At 40.1% G+C, this 22,413-nt stretch overlaps 1 protein-coding gene across 1 annotated transcript in view; it reads left to right on the top strand.

Annotated features, from left to right (window-relative positions):
- The window catches only part of LOC122888524 (FRAS1-related extracellular matrix protein 2-like), a 59,447-nt gene that overhangs the window by 21,149 nt on the left and 15,885 nt on the right, over positions 1-22,413 (top strand). Inside the window, exons 4-9 of the mRNA XM_044223092.1 lie at positions 8,170-8,400; positions 12,582-12,707; positions 13,948-14,199; positions 20,995-21,144; positions 21,304-21,513; positions 22,090-22,287. Of these exons, the coding sequence (XP_044079027.1) occupies positions 8,170-8,400; positions 12,582-12,707; positions 13,948-14,199; positions 20,995-21,144; positions 21,304-21,513; positions 22,090-22,287 (1,167 nt within the window). The remainder of the gene's footprint in view (positions 1-8,169; positions 8,401-12,581; positions 12,708-13,947; positions 14,200-20,994; positions 21,145-21,303; positions 21,514-22,089; positions 22,288-22,413) is intronic.

The following is a 22,413-nucleotide window of genomic DNA, read 5'->3' as shown; positions in this document are numbered from 1 at the left end:
AGCACAGAGCTGCTAGTGAGGCTGTAGCCTGTTAGTTTCTGTCTGTCAGATTGACAATCTCTTACTGTCTCCTTTTTTGTAGAATTCATATTATTTCAACTTTAATTACTTAACATTACTGTTAATATCAGGTTTTTGTTAGCTCTACATTGTTCTTTCTCTGCATTTAAAAGAAAAGGAGCACAGAGAATAACACCAAAATGCTATGGAATTCAGGTAATAACACACAACCTTATTTTTCTACTTTTTTGCTTGTATGATGATTGATAGTGTGCACAAGTTTGCTTCACTGCAGAGCTTTAAGTGCCTCACATTCACTTAGAGTGCTGCTCTCCAATACACATATACAGACAAAACATATTCTCTGAAAGTTGAAGCCAAAATTGCAACATTTCCCTTCAACACACACTATAAGCAGATTTATCCTCTAAGCCAGTAATTTAGTTTGGCCTTGAGCCATTTTAAGGTTTGGAAAGATAATTTTTTGTTATGAGTTTGAGGAGGCTAGTTGCTGTGTATGGCCTGTGTGGTGCCCTGTGCAGAGACTCTTTATTTACCTGCACATACAGGAAAACAATGTCAAGAAAAGTATCTTTGCTACAAGACTCCTGATGAAGAAACACGCCATTTTCATTGATGTTCAAAGTTCAGCTTTATTTGTCTTAGAGAGGAAATTAAATGGGCATCAACACAAGTACATGTTAAAAGGCAATAGAAATGCATTGCACTGACCAGGTGTATACAACAAAATCCACAAAGATAACACTGAGAGCATAAATACTGGTAAAATTACTGAGGTTAGATCAAGTCGTTGATAAAATAACATTATTGACATCATTAGCGTCACAATTAACTGTGATAATTGTGAACCCATTATCTTCAGAGTAAAGCAAACCTGTAGATATGGAATGTTGATCTATTTGACTTTGAGGTTCCTAAGGGGTCTGACACACCAAGCTAACAGTCAGCCATTCGGCAGCGTATGGTCAACCGTCGGCTTACAGTTGACTGTCACTGTTGGCTCTTTTAAGTGCCCGGTTGAGGTTGGCTGCTAGTTGTTGGTTGTAGTCTTCGCAGCTGTGTTTTGCAGTCTGTAGTACAACTTAAGACAGTAGATGGGAGGCAAAGCGAGCCAATGCGTCAATTGATCTTAGTCAAGTTGTTTTATGTAGGTGGGTTTGATGTGTCAGGGCCCTGAACTACAGTGTAAAAGAAAGAGTGGGGAAGAGATTGAGATGACATTAAGATCAGACCAAATACAAAGCTACATTTAAAATTTTTATCAGAAAAGTGACTTAGTGTACTGTAGATTTTGTTAAACATGCTCATCAAAGTTGTTCTTTCAATTTTCTGAGAAACAAAAAGCTGCTGTTACATTTTGTTCCATATTAGTCCTGTTTTGCTCTTAAAATGCTCTTATCATCAATCTAATGTAGTTTTACACCTGTCTTAGATAGCGGATAAATGCCATATTAGGCTGTAAAATGTCTCATCACAGCAGGTGACAGTGACACCAGGAACATTTCGTCTCTGTCTAGAAGACTGACTTCTACATTAAAAGAGCATCATGCTCATCAGTGTACAGAGAGGGCAGGACAAACTGATGGCTCTGTGCTGCTCAAATCTCAAATCCAGCCAGATACACACACATAATTGCCAGAGTTTTTAATAAGCTTTTTGACCAGCATATGGAGGTGATTTTGTGTTAGAAACAACAGCACAGCATGTTTATGTGCTTATGTCTGAGTGTTTATGCAGGTTTGAAGGTTGAAAGGATGATGATGATGATGATGTTGTCCCTGAATGCTGCTCTTAGCCCTGACTTTGTCATGCTTCAGCTCGTTCGCTCTGGGAGAAGCAGCAGCTGTAAGCAGCTTTTACTCTCTTCCACCTCTCATCATCATTCTGATCCCTGTTAATCGTTGGGTCAGGTGTTAGCATTACAGTGAAGCAGTTTATATAAGCTTTAAGACTTATCTACCTGTGTGTGTGCTGGTGTGTGTGTATATGTGATTCCTCTCAGGAAGGTTTTGAGTGTATCTCTAGGGCACACATGAAAGCTTGTGTTCTGACTCTCATCTCATTGCACAGTTGGTGTGTGAACACCTGGTTATCTCTGACCACACACACAACACATACAGACACACACATTTGCTTTCAAACCCTCTTTTTGAATGAACATCTAACATGGTATGTCAATGTGGCACTGAAATGCATCAATGTGAAAGTAGTGCTTTGCATCTAGGCCGACGTAGCTACAGCATGTTGAGCTGAAGCATTTTCATGCATAAGTGAATAGTTTGAAGCAAGATTAAAGAGAAGGAATATTTACTTAAAAAAAGTGTCTTACTCCACAGCACCAAACCTAAGTCATGCTGTCAACAGTATTTTGTCTCATAAACCAATTAAAATTTGTATGTATGCTTGCATGTCTGTATTTCTACATGCCCATGTGTCTATTTGCCCATTGTGGATCTGTTCAGGTACTGATGATGATGAAATATGATCTATAGGGCAACACAGAATGAAAAACAGAAACTGATCAAAGTCTAATAACTTTCATAGATTTCAATTTGCTGGGCTGGTGAACAGAAGAACAGAGCAAATAAACCAGTAACAGAGTGATAACATACTCAAGGTGGACAAAATAGCAGGAACATCACAAAATGTAATGCAATCCAATCCAATACCGACACAGTAATGGTACCTTTGATTGATGTTTGATGTCAATTGAACTCATTTTATGGCTGTAGTTTGTGTCGCTGTTCAGCAAATATCTCATTAAGAGTCAGTGCTGTTGAGGCTCTGCATTTGTTCCTCTTTGCTCATTTAGCTTTCATGTGCTTGGCTCAAATCTGAATGATTTTTGAGAGTTTTCTCGTTACCATAGTGCATACTTCTTCACTGTGCTTGAAGGGTACACTCGAGTGGCTATTAAAGGTTGGTCAAAGGACTGAACAGAATCAAAGCTACAAAGGCAACTTCAAAACTCTCAAAAAAGTCCCAAAAATCATATATCAAACAGATAAATACCTGGCTATTTTATGTAAATGTATTTGTACTATCTAAAACTATTAAAAATGCATTGTCATGATACAAACACATTCACCACTGTTAAATGCAAAAATGTAAAACAAAAAACAACCCTCTGACAACAATGAGGTTGATGATACATTGCAGTCAGAAAGTAGATAGAGACACATTTTCAGCACATAAGATTTGAAATAAATCAATAACTATGAAGTTAAAGGTGGAGTATGCAATTCTAATCCAATGCACGTCTTTTTGTCAAATTCAGCGAATATCTCCTCACAGTCCGCTAGCTGTTGGTTCTGTGTGTGTGCCGTTAGCTAGGTTGTGTGAACACACAACCTAGCTAACGTTAGTTATATTACTTGCTGTGCCGTTGTTCATTCTATATCATGGTATTTGTCATGGTATTGGATTTCTACAGAATCGCATTCCCAACCTATTAAAGTTTCAACTCTCAGCATTTTTTATATACCCACATCAGATGAACAATGTAGGAACTACAACCCTGTTTACACATGCTACCGCCAATTTTATTGATGAATCAATTATCAAAATTGTTGCCAATTAATTTTCTGTCAAATAACTAATTGACTAATCGACTAATTATTTCAGCTCTAGAAAGTTAGCTACGAGTCTGTTCAGTCAATATGGATATGAACACCCTCAAACACCCTTAGAGCTCAAAGTCAGCACTTTCACCTCAAAATCGTTGTTCATTTAAAATCCAATATGCTGAAGTTGAACCAAATCAATTCAAAACATCAGTTTACTAATGCTTCTCACTCCAAGTGTGTGTGTGTGAGGTGTGCAAATGGAGGATATTGGAGGATAGTAACAAAAATCAAAGATCACATCAAAACCAGAAATGTAACTTAAAAGATAAGTGATGTCTGAAAGAAAAATCCAGTAAATATAAAATACGCCACATAGGCATTTCTGGCAGACACTGTACATGCAGACAGATCGATAGACTAGGCCTATATTAGATTAGACAGGGAGTGTGTCAGGGTTGGAAAAGCAGGGAAAAAGACACCCAGCGGTGTTGTCAGAAGCTTGCTGCTGTTGCACAGGTTAGCTGATGAAAGCTGCTGTAGTGCCAGGCAACGGTGGAGGAGAGCTGTTACACATGCTCCATCACAACAGGACGTACAGATAGAGAGGATCAGTGAAGGAGGAACGCAGAGATAAGATCAAGGTTCAAAGATGCCCCCACAAAGCAGATCTCGTGCAGAATGGGCATGCAGAGCATGCGGATCAGATTGGATTCTTCTACCACTGTTTTCAAGATTGTACCTCACTTTCTCACTTCTTATGAAAAGAAAAAAAAAATCCAAACACGACTAAGATATCTACTTTCAGCTTAATTCTTCATGGGCGTGTGCCCTCTTCCTCGCCTGCTGTTTCTTCTTCTAATTGAGTTCTGTCTCTTTTTCCTGTCTCCTGTGACACTGTTCCACTGACTTGTCAACCCCTTTAACCTGTCTCGCCTTCTTTTCTTTTCATCCATAATCTCTCCTCACCTCATCTCGCCGTGGAGAGCGTTTGGTCCTTTTGCTCCCAACCTGCTTTTCCTCATCAAAGACACCACCTCTCTTCTTCCTGCTCCCTTACTGCCTTATAGCCCTGGGTCTGTGCCATAGGCTATGTCTTATATCCTTCCTCCACCCACTCTCCATTTGTCATTCTTCTTATTTCTACCTTCTTCTCTCCTCTCTGTCTCACTCCAGCGCAGTGCTCATTCGCTGTTTGTTCTTGCTCTGTCTTCTATTTCCCCACTTCCTTGTGTGCATCCTGTATTTGGTTGTTACCCAGTGTGGTGTATTTCTGCTGGTTCCTCTCCATCTTTGTCTTTGTTTTGTCACATCTTCTTGCTCTGTTCCCTTCATGAAACCCTCCACTCTCCAGTCCTCATCCTCTCAACATTTTTCCTTTCCTTTCCTTTCCTTTTCTTTTCCTTTCCTATCTTTGCTGTATGATACGAGGGACCCCATGGGGAAACGAGATGGAATTGAATTCTCATTTGTCTTTTTTACTCTTTGCATAAGTCAAAGCTCACTCCTTGAAGACATTTTTTCCCCCTTTGCACACTATCCTTTTCTGGTCTGTCCTTGCTCTCTGAAATAAATGGAGGATTGTTAACAAGGTGTACAATTGCCAGGTTAATCATCTCCTGTGGGATGTATTCCAGCCTCATTATTGTTGCCAAGCAGAATGGATGGAGAGATCATTTAATTTCACCAGGAGAGAATAGAAACGTTTGCCCCCCGAACCTCTTTTCTACAGATCTCCACCTCAGCTGCCTTGATGTGAAATTACCTTTATGGTATAATGAGCATGGAGGTACCTGCAATCATACATTTTGTGATGAATTCTATATATTTCACATTCAGCCAGACTTAGCTTATGGCGGTATTTGCTTACAGTAGTGAAATAAACTACATAGAACACACTGAATAAAAGAAAGGAAGTTTGCAGCTATAAACAGAGTTTGTGTGTGTTGGTGAGTGTGTTATGGAGACACAAACACAAGAGACTGTAGCTCTGAGGGACAATACCATAGAGATCAAAAGCCCTCGGGTGGGTATATCTCCACCTGCTGAGAAGGAACCCCAGTGCGACCCCAGGCAAGGCATGCCTCTTCCCTCCAGGGAGTCCAGCAAGAGTGGCGCAATGAGGCTAACCCTTTTAAGATCAACACTTCCTCTCGCATGGAGGCAGGTTTTTGTATATGTGTGTATTTGATGTGGATCAACTGATCATCAGGATATAAAGATAAGATTGATTTCTTTCGACTTCGACTTCAAGTTATAATCCTTCATTATATCAACCCTATTTTTGTCATGTTGAATGAAATTCTGGGATTTGTGTATGTGTATGCCGTTGTCACCAGCAACTGCTGTCACCAAATCAATCAGGACTGAAATCGTAAGGATGATATCTAGCTGTTACAAAGTTAAGACGTATGGTTTATAGATTGAAAGCAAAAATAATGAAGTTATTGTACATGATTGGACTATATATTTAGTCATCAGCATACCTGTATTGTATATAAGTCCAGAACCCTCAGAGTTTTTTAAACATTTCTGATGCTAGTGGCACAGCCTAAAGATGGCAGTGTTTCTTGGTTAGTATGTCTATCCAACCAAAACTCTTGTGCACAGCAAGATATCTAACAATTTCTGCACACATTGCCATAACATTTGCTGTCAATAGTCATGGTCTTGATCATTTTTTTCTGTGACCCTGCTGACCTTTTCTCTAGCACCACAATCCAGCTGACATTTACATCTCTACAAGAGAAATATCAAAATCCAATGGCAGATTGCCATGAAATTTACTAAGCACATTTATGCTGAATTCTTTGAATCAGAATTTGGATGTGTGGCAAAACTTCTTTTACTTTATTTCAGGTCAGGTGAGAAACAGGACTTGGGTTTGCGCTTACTCATGTACAGTATTGGTGGTATTTTCACTGTACTCTCTGATGCTCTATACCGTAAAATATATTCAGTTTTGATTAAGAATGTAGCTATTTCATGATGATGTTTTGTTAATTTACATTTTTGATGCACCCACTTGTGCAAACCAGCTTTGTACAACCCTTGTCTAAGAAAACTTGACCCAGGTTAAGCTGACAGGACCACTCAGCAAGTGAATAAGGGAACCAAGAGTTGTCCTGACAGAACTTCCATTAGTCACGTCTTAGATTTCCCAGAAAGACTTTCAACAGCCCCCAGAGAAGTTGATTTTTTGTGTCGTATTAGTGCAGCTGCAGTGAGCAACAGCAGCATCATTAGCTGTTGAGAAAAAGCAAAGGAACCGAGAAAGTTGAGAAATAGCAATGCCTTGGTGTGCCGTGTGGGGTTGTTAACAAAAATTAAGTGAATAAGGATGTTATATGCTGACTGCAGATCAGGTCAAATGTGAGATGCAGCATTGCGTTATTGTTGGCTGTGGTGCCCATCAGTGAAAAAATGGGTTTCAAAACAGAGAGAAACTAGAGAGAAGTATTTTCTGGACTATTGATGTTTTGCTGAAAAAATTGCCGTGGTCAAACTCCACACCCATATGCTCAATTTTCTCTGCAGTACATTAGGCTAGTCACTCTAGGCAAAAACAAAAATAGCACCAAAAAAAGAACCCAGAAATGCAAGGCTTAACACAACAACAACCATTCATAACAATCTTGAGGCTTTCAATCCCATTTTTCCACACTTGTGTTGGGCTTTGTGAATGAATATAATCACTGAAGGTCCTCAAAGGTACAGTAACATAAATGAGTGTGACTGTGTAAAAGTTTGTATTGCTGCGTGTATGATAATTTTCATCTTAAATTTTGCATACAATGCTCACCTTTCATATCTTACTGTGTGTATGATCTAATGTATCCAGTCTCATTTGCATGTTTTTTTGTGCAGGTGTTTGAGAAAGAAAAGAAAAGAAATCCTTTTTATTTACGGGCACGTGCATCAGCCTGGCATGGCTCTCTGCTCACCTTGTTCTCGTGAGGCACTGTGAATGTAGACAAAGGGATATGAACAGCGTGTTTCCAAAAGTAATACATTATTGTGTAGCTTATGCCACCTGGGTTTCCTTGATGTGTGTTTGATGTGAAACCCAGTGAAACCAGTAAGCTCTCCTACTTTGAAGAAGGTGTATCGATGAGTATGAACGTTAGGTGGATCGTTGTAAAGTGGATTCACATGAAAGACCTATTATTAATGAAAGAGACATTTGAAGAGAAGAAGAGATGACACACGCACACACACTCTAACATGCATACCTAACCCTTGGGAAATAATCATGGTAGCTAATCCATCTCACTAAGGTGGAATATGCTTATTTAAACGTTTCAGTTACAAATTCATTTCACACATTCCTGAGGCTCTGTAAGTGATCAGTGAAGAAAAATAGACGCAGCGCTCTTTTTCACACCACTATCTGAACACCATTAAAGGGTGTGAATATCTAATCTGTTTTTCAACTGTTTCTCTCTCCTGCCTGACACCCTTTCGTGGTTGCTTTCTTTGTTTTGTCTCCACTTCTTCCTGTCTGTCTTGTTTTTTTAATTCATATGGCCTGCTCTCCCTTCCTTTTTTTTTTTTTTTTACGTTTATCACTGTCTGTATCTCTCAGGCATTGGCACCCAGGATGGTAGTGCAAAGAAGGAGGAGGATTTCAAGGGTAAGTCCCAGAGGCAGGTCCAGTTCAACCCGGGACAGACCAGAGCCACGTGGCGGGTTCAGATACTGACTGATGGGAAGTACGAGCAGGCGGAGACTTTCCAGATTTTGCTATCGGAGCCAGTGATGGGAGTGATGGAGTTCCCTACCGCAGCAACAGTTGAGATCCTGGATCCTAATGACGGTCAGTACCGCACACATTATATCCTGCACACAGCACACACATGTAGGGTTAAACCAAAAATTGAAAATTCTTTTGTGGTGACAATCAGTGGTGGAAAGCAACTAAGTACATTTACTCAAGTACTGTGCTTACTTTTTACTCCACTACATTTATCTGACAGCTTTAGTTACTAGTTACTTTGCAGATTCAAATGATTAATACAAAATATGATCAACTAATAGATTATGATGTATTATTATAGATTAAACTACCCATCAGTATATAAAGTAGTTACAATTAGCCCTACCAGACAGAACAGAAAAGTAATGCTTACACATTAATACATCCATAGTTATAATAATAATAATCCAATAATATATTATATATGAATCTGAAATGGGTCATTCTGCATAATGAGTACTTAAATTTTTGGTACTTATAGCTACTTTTACTTAAGTAAAATATCTGAATACTTCTTCCGCCACTGGTGACAATATGATGGAATATTAGTCGTTAGCAACATTTGTCCATAACAGTGATGCCTAAAGTTTTCTGTATTGGGTTCATATATGAAACTTGACTGGCGACTCAAACAAACAGATTATAAAGAATTATAATGAATAAACAACAAATTTATTCTGCATGTATTTATTCTGTATTTTCCATCATAAATATGTTTTTAGTCAGTTTAGTGTTTCTGTTCGGTGATATCCATTATTAAAAGTGAAAATCAAATGCAGACTGTATGGACAGACAGTATGGAGGATTAATAATAAAGGTAATAGAATATATCCAAAGCAGAGGTGTTTGCTTTGCCCACGTGAACAGACAAATATGTCTGTAGCTACATTGATATTTCGGACATTTATAGTGCACACCACACAAAATCCCAACTGCCACTTCAGTATTCCTGTTACAAAGCAATGAAAAATACACAAACCTTTGCTGCATATCACATTTATTGTGTGAAGCATCAAAATCATCATCAAAATGAAGAATTGTCAATATAAACAAATACAGTTTTGACGTGACAGCCAGTAGAGATTTATTATTGGAGTGATGACTGTGTTGTGTTCTTACACTCACCTCCTAAAATCCAATAATGCAAAAAATCAGTATGATTAGAGATATTTGTTCAGTTATTTGTCCATTATCGTCAGGCCAAATCAAAGGTTCTCCATGGACCAAATTTTCCCCACATGACTCATTTTGGGTACCTCTCTTCTAAAGTACTGATATTGCTTTATAGTGGTGACCACTGTTCAAACCCCAATCGTTAAGTATGGAAAGTGTCTCATGTGTGTGCACACACAAAAAACGCTTTCTCTTTAAAATAGTTTGTAATCTGCCATTTTCACTCTCCTAGTTCTTTGTGTCTTTGCCTGCAAATTGAAATGTTAATGGAATATTGAGAAGTGCGACACACTTGCTGCTCTGCTCCATCAAGGTTAGATTTACTCTTCTGCAGCTTTTACAATCAGTTTTTTGTGTGCATTACTCCCTTCATCAGTACAACTTTTAAGTAATTATAGATGTACAACAAAGATGGAAACACTGAAGCTTCCATTATTGTGACACACAACAGCTGCTCTCATCTCTCTCTCTCTCTCTCTCTCTCTCTCTCTCTCTCTCTCTCTCTCTCTCTCTCTCTCTTCACTCTCTCATTTGTCTTCTCGTTTTCTCTCTCTCACTATGTCTTGATCTCTCTCTCCCCCTTACATTCTCCCTTCTCAATCTATCCTCCCCTGTGGGTTAATTATGGTATGTGTGTGGAGGGCAGGGGCTGGTTTGTTCTCTGTCATCTCCGGGGATTGTCTAATGTGACAGAGATGTGCCACTCGGTACTCTAATGGGCCAGTGAAGCTCTAGCTATGCTTGTGGCATTAGCTGTACTCCAGCTTCTTTCTCTAATGATGAAAAAAACTGGCTTTGTCTGGTCTTCTGGTTAGTCTGGAGATTCCCTTCCCAGAGGACATGCCAGCAAGGCTAATAGCTTTACAGGGGGAGAGAGGATCACTAAGCTTTAAACAAAAGTGTTCCTAAATTAAGGAGAGCATGAGCTGGACAGTCTCTCTTTGTCTGTATGAATGCCTGGAGCTCTTCTTTATTGTTTTCTTTTTGTGTTATTTGTTTTGAATGTGTACCTTCTACCATCCTTTAGCCTGTTGCTACTTTGTTTATTAACTACGAGTGGGCTTGTCTTGTGGCGCGTTTGCCTGTGGTACATACCTACATTCAGTGCTGCAGCAGACACAAACTCTGTTTAATTACAGGGTGTGATTGCCTAGCTTTCCTCCTGCAAAACTTTATGACTTTCTTTCATATAAAATTCGTGCATAGTGCTGACTAGAGATGAAGGTGGCAGCCTGCTGTTTGACTGTTTGCTGCAAGCAGTACCAGCGTCTTGCTACAGTCAGGGATATCTTTCTTGCTTCCTCTGCAGCAAGGACGCTATATATCAGTAGAGCTGTTACTCGACTGCATTTTGCACCAAGGTCATTCCACTAAATGATGAAGAACTGTTTTCTGTCTTGTAATTTCTTTTTTGTCTGAAATCGCAAGGCCAGATACAGTCAAGCACATCCTTGTGTAATTATAAGAGCTTTGTCTCAGTTAGAATTGTAAAATCTCTTGACTAATGTAGGGCACATCAAACGAGGGACTGCATTTTGTGAGGCTGCTGTTGCTTTGAACTGTGACATGGTGTTGTGCTGTGTTAAGGTGGAGTTATATTTTAGACATTTAGCTGATGGTCATAACCAGTTTTACAAGCTGGTAATGAGTAAAATGTGCAACTATCACAACAACGACCAGATAGTAGAAACAAAGAAAATATCCCTGCATGCATAGAATATTCATGAAATTATCAATAATGGAGAAGTTCTAGACATAGACATAAAAGCCAAACAGATTTTTTTTGTTTTACTTTTTTGGCAAGACAATAGCAAGATCAGGTGGAAGTACTATTTTAACACCCGCTGTAAAAACATGTGTTTTTTTTTTTCTCCCCATGAATGTTTTAAAATGTTTTCCTCCTGGAGGTGAACTTGACTCACTTGTCTGAAAATTTGCTTTTCTAAATCATGGGTGGATTTAGAGGCACTAGAAGAGCATGTGTGAGGTGAAATGTGAAAGAACTGTGAGGAGAGGTGTACATTATATGTGTGGAGAGAGAGAAGAATATCAGAGTATAGTAGCGTGTGTGTGTGTGTGTGTAATAGGTGAGCAGTGGACCCTAATCCCCTGCTATGAGTCCCTGTACCCCCCAGGGAGTGACAGATTGTGGGCAGCGACAGAAAGGACTAATGGAGGAGAGGGTAGAAGATTGAGAGGAGAGAGAGAACGATTTAGGGAGAGTTATCGTAAGAGAAGAGAAATGTTTGACCCCCTGTGGTGCGTAAGATTGTCTTATGGTGATGACTTCTTCCCAAAGAGTCATCTCAGGTGTTGATGTCTTTTTACGCTGGTGTAGATTCCAACATTCAAATCTGTTTTTTCGCTGCTTTGTCATGCTTCGGCACTCGCCATTTTAATGCAAGTTTTTGTTGCACAAGCAAGCAACAAGTGTCTTGAAGTTTCCATCATTCAGGGAGAACAAAGTCATAAGAAGATCTGGGACGAGTTGAAGCTTGGTCCACTCTGTTAGTATTTTTATTGGTCCCCATGCGTCTGTGGAAAATAGCTCCAACATTTATTGTTTCTATAATACCAGTAAGTTTTTCGCTTTGATAGATGATGCTTTCACTGGCTCTAAGTCTCTCCCTCAATCACAGACTCCTCTCAGAGACGGAGAGAGGAGTAGAGAAAAAGAAAAAGAAAATGAGAGAGATGGTTCGGCTGACCCCTCTGTGTATAGAGTAGTCGATGTGTGAAACTCCCAACTGATTCACTCTGAGAGGCTTGCATGTGTAATTGTCTGCGACATAGCAGGCAGTGAGACAAACTTCCAAAGGGGTCTCTTTGAAGAGCACCTCTGGTTGCATCAAACCGAAAACTGTGATGGAGAGTTATTTTTGAATATGAATAAGCACACCGCAGGACCACCACTTCAATAGATCTGAATAAAAAAAAATGTCAGCTGCGGCTCACTAATGCAGAGCCAGAACAAAAGCCTGTATAAGTCCTTGATGGCCTAATGTACTGTGGATTTTTGCAGATTGTTATACATATCATTACCCTTTTCTCTTTTCTCTTCCAAACAGAGTCGACCGTGTTCTTCCCTGAACAGATCCACTCAGTGGAGGAAGATGTTGGAGAGCTTTTCATCCCGGTGCACCGCAGTGGAGACATCAGCCAGGAACTCATGGTGGTCTGCTACACACAGCAGGGTATGGACTAGCCTTCTTTCACCTCATCTAACCCATTTACACTCAGTGTACCCTGCCTGTCTGCCGCCTTGCTGGTCAGACTGCTCCTATCAGATGCTTATTATTTAAGGCTCAATGAATATTTTTTCACCACATATACTGTATTCACAAAGATAGTTAAAGTGTTTGAGGTATAGATGAAACATTATTAAAATGATTTTATGTTTCTCAGATTATCACACTTGAAAACAAATTATAACAGCATCAGACAACACTAATAACACTAGTTTTGTTCACATTTGGATCACAGACTGTGCCTTTAAATCTGGTATCTATCTGTTAATGGTGGAGTGTCAGGTGCACCTGTCACACCTTTCCTCTCTGACAGTGCCAGTGAAGTCTGGTTAAAACACAGCCAACACACTGGAAGAGATGCAGTTCACACCACATTTGCATTTTCACAAATAGGAAGTAGCAGCATATGCTCAGTAGTATCACAATTAGCGGTTAGCCGGTGCCTATTCCAAGTTTTACAGTAGTTTATTCAAATCATTAACACGCTTCCATACAACTTCCACAACAGCTCTAATCTCTTTGTGATAATTCAAATTACTTTCAGTTTCTTATTTGCAGCTGACAATGTGTGAAAAGGTTACATATTTTAGCCTGTATATTCTGCTCATGCAGTTAAATGCCATGTAATAATTTTAGAGAAACCATGAAGGGAATCAGGGAAGCCTAATGAGGGCAATATTGTTAAATGTCAAAAGGATATAGTTTTGAGAAAACCTGTGGGGGTAGTTCCCATTGTGTTCTGCTATTAAAACTAATCCACTGACTCACATGATGGGCTTGCTGTAATTAAAGGTCAAACTCTCACAAGCCATAATGGCTACGTTGACAGTTTGAATTTCATTAAACTGAAAGGAAAAATGGATTTTATTACTGATGACATGTTTGCTTGTTAACCTGATGTGCTCACCCCTCTGACCCCCTTAATAAACTTCATGACTTTTCACATTAAATTCAGCTAAATATGTATATGATAATTACTACTAAAAATGCAGTGGATCCATTATAGGAAGAAAAATTACCTGTAGCTCAGTATTTCCTAAAATAAAAGATGCTGTCTGAAAAACTGGTATATGTGCTGAAGTTTTCTGATGCCTTTTAGAAATACGACTTAATTATTTAGATTTTCTAAATGTGGTATAAACTCCTGTCACTGTCCTAACCTCTCCTTTTGCTGGTCCCTGTGAAGGTTCTGCCTCAGGGACGATTCCCACCACCGTCCTGTCTTACTCAGACTACATCTCCCGTCCGGAGGAGCACAGCAGCATCCTTCGCTTCGACAAGGGTGAGAGGGAGAAGCAGTGTCGTCTGGTGATCATTGATGACTCTCTGTACGAGGGAGAAGAGAGCTTCAATGTCACTCTGTCACTGCCTGTTGGGGGACGTCTGGGAATGCACTACCACACCACCAAAGTCAACATCTTGGAAGATATGGATGATGGTAAGACATGCTGCTGATGCTTTACTGCTAATATGTACAGTGCCTTGCGAAAGTATTCAGCCCCCTTGAACTTTGCGACCTTTTGCCACATTTCAGGCTTCAAACATAAAGAAAACAAATTTTTGGTGAAGAATCAACAAGTGGGACACAATCATGAAGTGGAACGAAATTTATTGGATATTTCAAACTTTTAACAAATCAAAAACTGAAAAATTGGGCATGCAAAATTATTCAGCCCCCTTAAGTTAATACTTTATAGCACCACCTTTTGCTGCGATTACAGCTGTAAGTCGCTTGGGGTATGTCTCGATCAGTTTTGCACATCGAGAGACTGACATTTTTGCCCATTCCTCCTTGCAAAACAGCTCGAGCTCAGTGAGGTTGGATGGAGAGCATTTGTGAACAGCAGTTTTCAGTTCTTTCCACAGAGTCTCGATTGGATTCAGGTCTGGACTTTGATTTGGCCATTCTAACACCTGGATATGTTTTTTTTTAACCATTCCATTGTAGATTTTGCTTTATGTTTTGATCATTGTCTTGTTGGAAGACAAATCTCCGTCCCAGTCTCAGGTCTTTTGTAGACTCCATCAGGTTTTCTTCCAGAATGGGCCTGTATTTGGCTCCATCCATCTTCCCTGTCCCTGCTGAAGAAAAGCAGGCCCAAACCATGATATTGCCACCACCATGTTTGATAGTGGGGATGGTGTGTTCAGGGTGATGAGCTGTGTTGTTTTTACGCCAAACATAACGTTTTGCATTGTTGCCAAAAAGTTCAATTTTGGTTTCATCTGACCAGAGCACCTTCTTCCACATGTTTGGTGTGTCTCCCAGGTGGCTTGTGGCAAACTTTAAACAACACTTTTTATGGATATCTTTAAGAAATGGCTTTCTTCTTGCCACTCTTCCATAAAGGCCAGATTTGTGCAGTATACGACGGATTGTTGTCCTATGGACAGAGTCTCCCACCTCAGCTGTAGATCTCTGCAGTTCATCCAGAGTGATCATGGGCCTTTTGGCTGCATCTCTGATCAGTCTTCTCCTCGTATGAGCTGAAAGTTTAGAGGGACGGCCAGGTCTTGGTAGATTTGCAGTGGTCTGATACTCCTTCCATTTCAATATTATCGCTTGCACAGTGCTCCTTGGGATGTTTAAAGCTTGGGAAATCTTTTTGTATCCAAATCCGGCTTTAAACTTCTCCACAACAGTATCTCAGACCTGCCTGGTGTGTTCCTTGTTCTTCATGATGCTCTGTGCGACTGACCTCTGAGACTATCACAGTGCAGGTGCATTTATACGGAGACTTGATTACACACAGGTGGATTCTATATATCATCATTAGTCATTTAGGTCAACATTGGATCATTCAGAGATCCTCACTGAACTTCTGGAGAGAGTTTGCTGCACTAAAAGTAAAGGGGCTGAATAATTTTGCACGCCCAATTTTTCAGTTTTTGATTTGTTACAAAGGTTTGAAATATCCAATAAATTTCGTTCCACTTCATGATTGTGTCCCACTTGTTGTTGATTCTTCACAAAAAATTACAGTTTCATATCTTTATGTTTGAAGCCTGAAATGTGGCAAAAGGTCGCAAAGTTCAAGGGGGCCGAATACTTTCGCAAGGCATTGTATTTATACAGAATGTGTGTATGTCTGTCAGTCAGTAGGTAATTAGTTTGTTTCTGTGCTTGCTCAGTTACTTACTGCCCCCATGTTTATATTTCCAGTGATCTTTCTGTGCAAATTATAGTAACTTTATAGAAAAAAAATCTAAATCAAGCTCTGGTTACTTTTCCCTTCGAATGTGATGCACCCAAACCACACAGCTGAGAGGTTGTAGTGAACTTAGAAAAATGTGTTTTGTCTCCAAAGAGAGGCTGAGAAGATTTTATTTATTTCTGCTTGGTGTGTGTATGTGCAGAGCTTTAAGGATAAACAACACATGCATATGGACACATACAGGTGCATGTAAACACAGTGTGTTGGTGTGAATTCACAGTGCTAGAAGTTCTGGTGTTTTTAATGGTCATCAGAGCCTTTATATCTTGGAAGTTCTCTTAATTAAGCTTGTTTACAAACTTATTGGGTGTTGAGGCATGTAGCACAAGAGAGTTGGAAACACCTTAACATACTGTAGACCCTGCACCCGCAGCTGACAGATGGAATCAAATTCCCCATCTCACTGTCATTCAGACAGGTTTTAATTACAGTCGAGGCTCACACAGGAGTCCACTGGGACTACATTATCACACATGTCCCTTGTCTGCTTTCATCCTGTTTCAGTATTGTATGGACAAAGTAGATTACATTGTCTGAAAGGGAAAGAGAGAAATGCGTAGAGGATCTATCTAGGGAGGGACAAGCCTGCTGGGAAATACCTATTCCAATCTGCAAGCTCACTATTCTGCATCGATTTACTCAATGACTTAGAGAGATTGATGTCTCTGCTCAAGGTTTTTTGTTAAATGCCATACTGGAGACTGTTACAGTAAAAGTCATACTTTTTACCCCTAGATGAGGGAGCAATGGGTCAAATACCAGCAATGTAACAATGGGGCTGACTTTACATCATCAGTGTCATATAGATAGTCTTTCCTGTCCTTATGTACTGTACACTGTGACTCTCATTGTACAGGCTTATAAGCTCACCCGCCCATCTGGCATCTAACTAGAGAACTGTAAACTGTAAAAATTGCCCTGGTTTCCTGTTAGTAAATTCCTAGTAAGACTTTAAGCACCACAGTGCTAGCCAATATTTTATGATGAGTTCTGAGGAAGATATATCAACAAATAAATAAGATCTAATTGGCCTACATCTAGTAAATCACTTGTTTTCACTGGCTACAATGCTTCAGATGTATAAACATGGCTGTGCCCTGAATTTATTGTTTCACCCTTTCTGTTTGAGTGCTTTACCTTGTTTATTACCTAGTTGAGTAGAAATGGACCATATTTTTTGTCATATTCTGTAGGGTCTACATTTAGCTGCCATCCAGAATATCTAGATGGGAAAAAAGGGAAAAGGCTCTTCAGCCACTCCTAGGCAGAACAAAGAGAGGAGTTATATTAAAAACCTTTATTTAGTCAGGCATATTGGTTAAAATGCTGGCTGCTTTTACCCCACCCCTCTATATAGACAATACACAGGAAATAAACAATATTGCCACACATAGCAAGGCAACCAACAGGTAACTATAAAGGATCTGGTTGTCATCAAAGTTTATTTGGCCTGAAAACACATTTTTTGTAGTATACGGGCCAGGGTACATGTCCAGGTTAACATTAAATCTTGAAAAATGAAAAATTAAGACTTCTTTCACAGATATTTGACCATTTTTCTCCTAGAAGACTCTCAGTCTTCCTTTTAAGTAGCGCTTTCATTTTGTCATACATTGTATCAGAAAGAATAGTGTCAAAGAATACTTGTCATGCTTGTCATGCCAGACTGCAGACTGTGATAAATAAAACAATGACGACTTACAATTGAGAACTCATTTAGGGATGCAAACAATTGTGGCAAATTGAATGTGTGTGGAGGCATCTGGGGGCTAGTTAACAAGAAACATGACACACTGTCTGATTGTTAGTAAATTGTCTGAAGACTTCAGTCGTGTTGCTGAGTTCAAAGGAATGGAAATGTGTTTGTGAAAGCCCAACTCCAGTGAGAGATGATGTGTCATTTTTAGCCTCCCAGAGGATAATACACCGTCTGACAGTGCTCTAATACCTGCACCCAGGCAGTCAAACTGCAGCCCCCTTCACTTTAGCACAAACTCAACTCGCCAAGGAAAATAGCAAAAACAAGTGTGTACTCGTGTATGTGGCTGCCTGCGTCTGCTGTGCATGCATGTTTATGTGTGTGTGTGTGTGTGTGTGTGGTGTGTGTGTGCGTGCGTGTGTGTGTGTGTGTGTGTGTGTCTGAGCATGCCAAGTTAAGGTTAGACCTCAAATTCTGCATCAAAGGTAAGGGGTGAGAAAAGTGCTTGTAAGACTCTAAGTGTGACTGCTAGTGCTCTCTCTAGCCCCATTTTTCCTTCCCCCAGGTCAAAGTCAAGTTCAATCTGCCGTTCACCTTCCATCCAATTCTCCACTGGCAGCACTCTCTCTCTTGCTCTCTCTCTCCCTCTCTCTCTCTCTCTCTCTCTCTCTCTCTCTCTCTCACACACACACTTTCTCTCACCTTAGCTGAAAAAAAAGGCCCAGGGGTGTCTGCTAGATTTAGTACTTTATCAGATTAAACTCTACAGTACCTGTCTCCGTGAGTGCTGCGCTCCGCATGGCTGCACATTCTGACTCAAAGTGAGTGTTGTCATCTCCTTGTACCCTGCCAAGGAGAGGGGACACTCAGGGTCTCTCAGTCAGGTGCATATGGCCACAGCTGAGTTTGTAGAATTGTAGATTAGCTCAGAGTATTTCTTGGAAACCCAGTCCTTCATTTCAATATTAGGGCAGCCTTACTGTTGGTCACACTCCCGAAGCAGCAGAATTGCTCGCTCATTGCTCGTTTGTACATTATGCCCTCACCGTAGATAAAAAGTGGATGTTTTTTTTCCACTTCAGGAGGTAGATTGAAGCAGACTTAGAATTGGAGGAATTTTGTTTCACCTGTGGTTGCCATTATATGGCAACACAATCCATTCTTAAACCAAATAATTTCAATTATAAATGCTTCTATTATACAAACATGCCATCTTCCACCACATATGCTCAATTAGCATACAAGGAGCAAATTGTGGCAAGCCCTTTCTCCTTCCTGTCTTCTTAATCATTGCGTGATCCCTTATATGTATGAATTTTACCCCCAACCACCAATGGGAAGTTTATCATATAAAGAAAAGCACCTTAGGTTCCAGGGTGATATTTACAGACAATTTTGTAAGATCTTATTAGTCACCTCCTCCCAAAAGCAAGGGCCCTTCTTCAGAGGGCAGCTGAGAATGCAGTATAAACTGTATTTAAAGGCACAGTGACACACAAATGGTTACAGACACTGGCACATAGTAATTATCACAATTTGGCTTTACACCTTCCCAGCCCTCACACACACCTTCAGAGTGCTAAACCACAGGCGTGGCCCAAGGGGAGAGAGAGGATGCAGTTCTCACTCATCAGTCATCACTCAACTCCCTCTCATGGTGTCAACAATTTGTTGTCCCCAGGCACAGTTGGGAGATGTGTGAATGTAGACATGTATATTAGGACTCAAGCAGAGGTTTCCTTTCTGAGCATATAAGGAATGTGTGCCAGATTGCTTACATAGTGTTTACAGATATGCTACATGTTTCCACTACTATTGTTGAGGCATGCCTTAACGCAATAATAATCATCCACAAAACACACTTACCAGTTCCCGCAGAGTATTTAGTTGGATGGTTTTATCCATGTGTTTCTCCCACTTACACAATCTGTAATTTTCCTTTTACTCTGCTATTGTGCAAATACACAAATTCTATTTGCATTAAAAAAACAGAGCTACATCTGTTAGATGAAGCCAAGTGTGTGGGAGGAAAACGTATGCGAGAAAAAGAGATAGCTGCATTGAGAAAACAAGTCTTTAGATGGCGAGAGATGAAGAAGGATGCACTTGAGGTGTGATACTCGCTGGATATTGTTGCCCTGGGCTGTCACTTATTCTGTCAAATTGAGAGTCAAAATGTAACTACAGTACATTTTCTCATTTCCTTAGTTATGTACATGCCTAGCTTTTGTTATCTGGCCCAGTTAAAACATATAAATAAAATATGAAAGTTCACATATCAGCAAAGTAATATTCAGGGAAAAAAGAATATCTTAAAGCTTAAGTGTTTGATCATGACTCAAAAATATGATACGCGTGCTATTTTTGGATTATATGCCAGGATATAAGAAAGGAGCCGAGTGCGAGAGAGTGGCAGCTCAAGACGGAGACAGAAGAACTTTATTCTGTCAGTTTTTTGGACTTGACAGGGGGTTTGTGAGAGATGAAGCTGTCAAATACACATTGGACTGCCTTCAATTTGCTGCCTCAGGAAACAATGCGAGTACAAACAAGCCTTTGAGCAGTCTAAAGGGCCTCTTTCTCTCTATGTCTCACCATCTCACTATACCACATTCAGAGAAAGAGACACACACACACAGGCCTTGTTTTTCGGTGCTAACTGCATCCTTTTTTGTTTAAAATAGTGAGTGGTTTCTGACAGAAGAATGGTAACAATGAGGTTGGATGAAAGGCCAGGAAAGGTTCAAAAGTCACACTTTCCTGCAGTTTAACCTCAGATTAATGGGCTGTCGCTGACCCATGTGTCCGGCTGCTTGCTTTACAAATGAATCATGTCTGACTGCGGGTGGCTGCTGACAGGTCTAATGTTACCACAGGTGCACACGGAGGAGAGAAGACAAGTAATATTAACAGTAAACAAAAAGTAAAGTAACAAAGTTGCAAATATGAACCCTGCAACAAAGGTGGGTCATATGAGGTTGAAGGCCATTAAACAGAATTTGTCAGGCACAAAAGTGTCAATCAGCAGTTTGATATTGAGTTTGAGTATCAAAGCAACATGAGACAACTAGCAGAGCACTAAAAAAGAACAACTCACCCCTGCCCATATGTGCACTGATCAATAAAATCTCCAGAGGTATTTAATATGTTAAACAGTCTGGAAATCCATGGCAAGATGTCACACACAGTAAAACTACATCAACAAATAACAAGGACAGGGGTCACAAGTTGACACAACAGTCGAATTATGAACCTATAGTGTAGAATAAACAAATACTGCTAATTTAATTATTTCCTTTTTGCTTTCTTTGCTCTCCAGCTCCAGTGTTTTACTTTGGAGAGGTAGAGTATTATGTGGATGAGAGTGATGGATATGTCGAGGTCAAAGTGTGGAGGACAGGAACTGATCTGTCCAAGCCTGGCACCGTCACCGTCCGCTCTCACAAGGCCAAGCCTGTATCTGCAGAAGGTAAGCTCCCAGTCATATAGCCAAGTGTTGCTTGTGATTGATTGGAAATTATTGAATTTACCAATAAGATAATCTGCCTGCATTCTGTTTGATTACTCAACATCTTATCATTGTAATTTTTTCCAACCCTGCGTCCTGCTCTCTCTCTCCTTCCTCCAGCTGGTATTGACTATGTTGGCATCAGTCGTAACCTGGACTTTTCCCCAGGCGTCAGCATGCAGACTTTCAGGGTCACCATTCTGGATGACCTGGGACAGCCGGAGCTGGAGGGGACTGAGACCTTTGAGATTATCCTACGTATGCCAGGGAATGGCATCCTGGGAGAACCTGGGAAGGCTGCAGTCTTCATCAATGACTCTGTGTCTGACTGTTAGTGATTTGATTTACTTTTACCTAGAATCCCCTCAGGATGAATTGCAAAAACATTTCATGTAGCGCTATCATCAGGTCAAAAATGTCAGTGTGTCCAATACTCTGGTGGTTTATGGTTTATGACATGTTAGCAGTGTCATTGGGACCATGTTAGCATACTGACGTTAGTATTTAGCTCAAAGCACGGCTGTGCCAAAGTACAGCCTCTCAGAGCTGCTAGCATGACTGTAGATTATGTTTAATTGCATCTTTTTGTGTCAAATGGGCTATGAAAAAAGTTTATTGTTATTAGTGAATATAACTGCCTCAAGTGTTGAAAAACTATATGAAAGCTTCGCTTTCACTGCTTTACTAAACATAACTTAAAAATGTATTTGTCACTTTTCTTTTACTGTGTATTCACAGTGTTCATTACTGATGCTCAGTCAGAAAAAAAGGCTTGTTGTGATAGTTATCTTATTTGATTTGCTTTTTAAAATCAGTTCAGTCAGTTACATTCAGCCCAGACAGCATGGGAGACATTATTACTCCTTTTGTCATATGTTACAATTGAACTATCCTGTTGACTGACAGTGCCAAAGGTCCAGTTCCACGAGCCGGTGTACACTGGAGAGGAGAGTGACGGTCAGATCACAGCGACAGTTTATCGCAGTGGAGACATCAGACACAAATCCACTGTCCGCTGTTACACCCGTCAGGGCTCTGCACAGGTCGCCTCTGACTTTGATGAGCGATCCAACACAGATGCATCTATCATCACTTTCTTACCAGGTACTTCAGTAATCACACAAGTACATCACACGTTTTCTCTCAATTTGTTTTATATTTATTGTGTGTCTTGAAAGTTGACACCCTTTTAATTAAATAAACAGCTCTGTCACACGTTTTTTGCTAAAT

The sequence above is a fragment of the Siniperca chuatsi genome, linkage group LG14 (genome assembly GCF_020085105.1).
Source record: "Siniperca chuatsi isolate FFG_IHB_CAS linkage group LG14, ASM2008510v1, whole genome shotgun sequence".
NCBI lineage: Eukaryota > Metazoa > Chordata > Actinopteri > Centrarchiformes > Sinipercidae > Siniperca > Siniperca chuatsi.
Note: the sequence above shows the minus strand (reverse complement) of the source record. Positions and strands in the feature narration are given on the sequence as shown.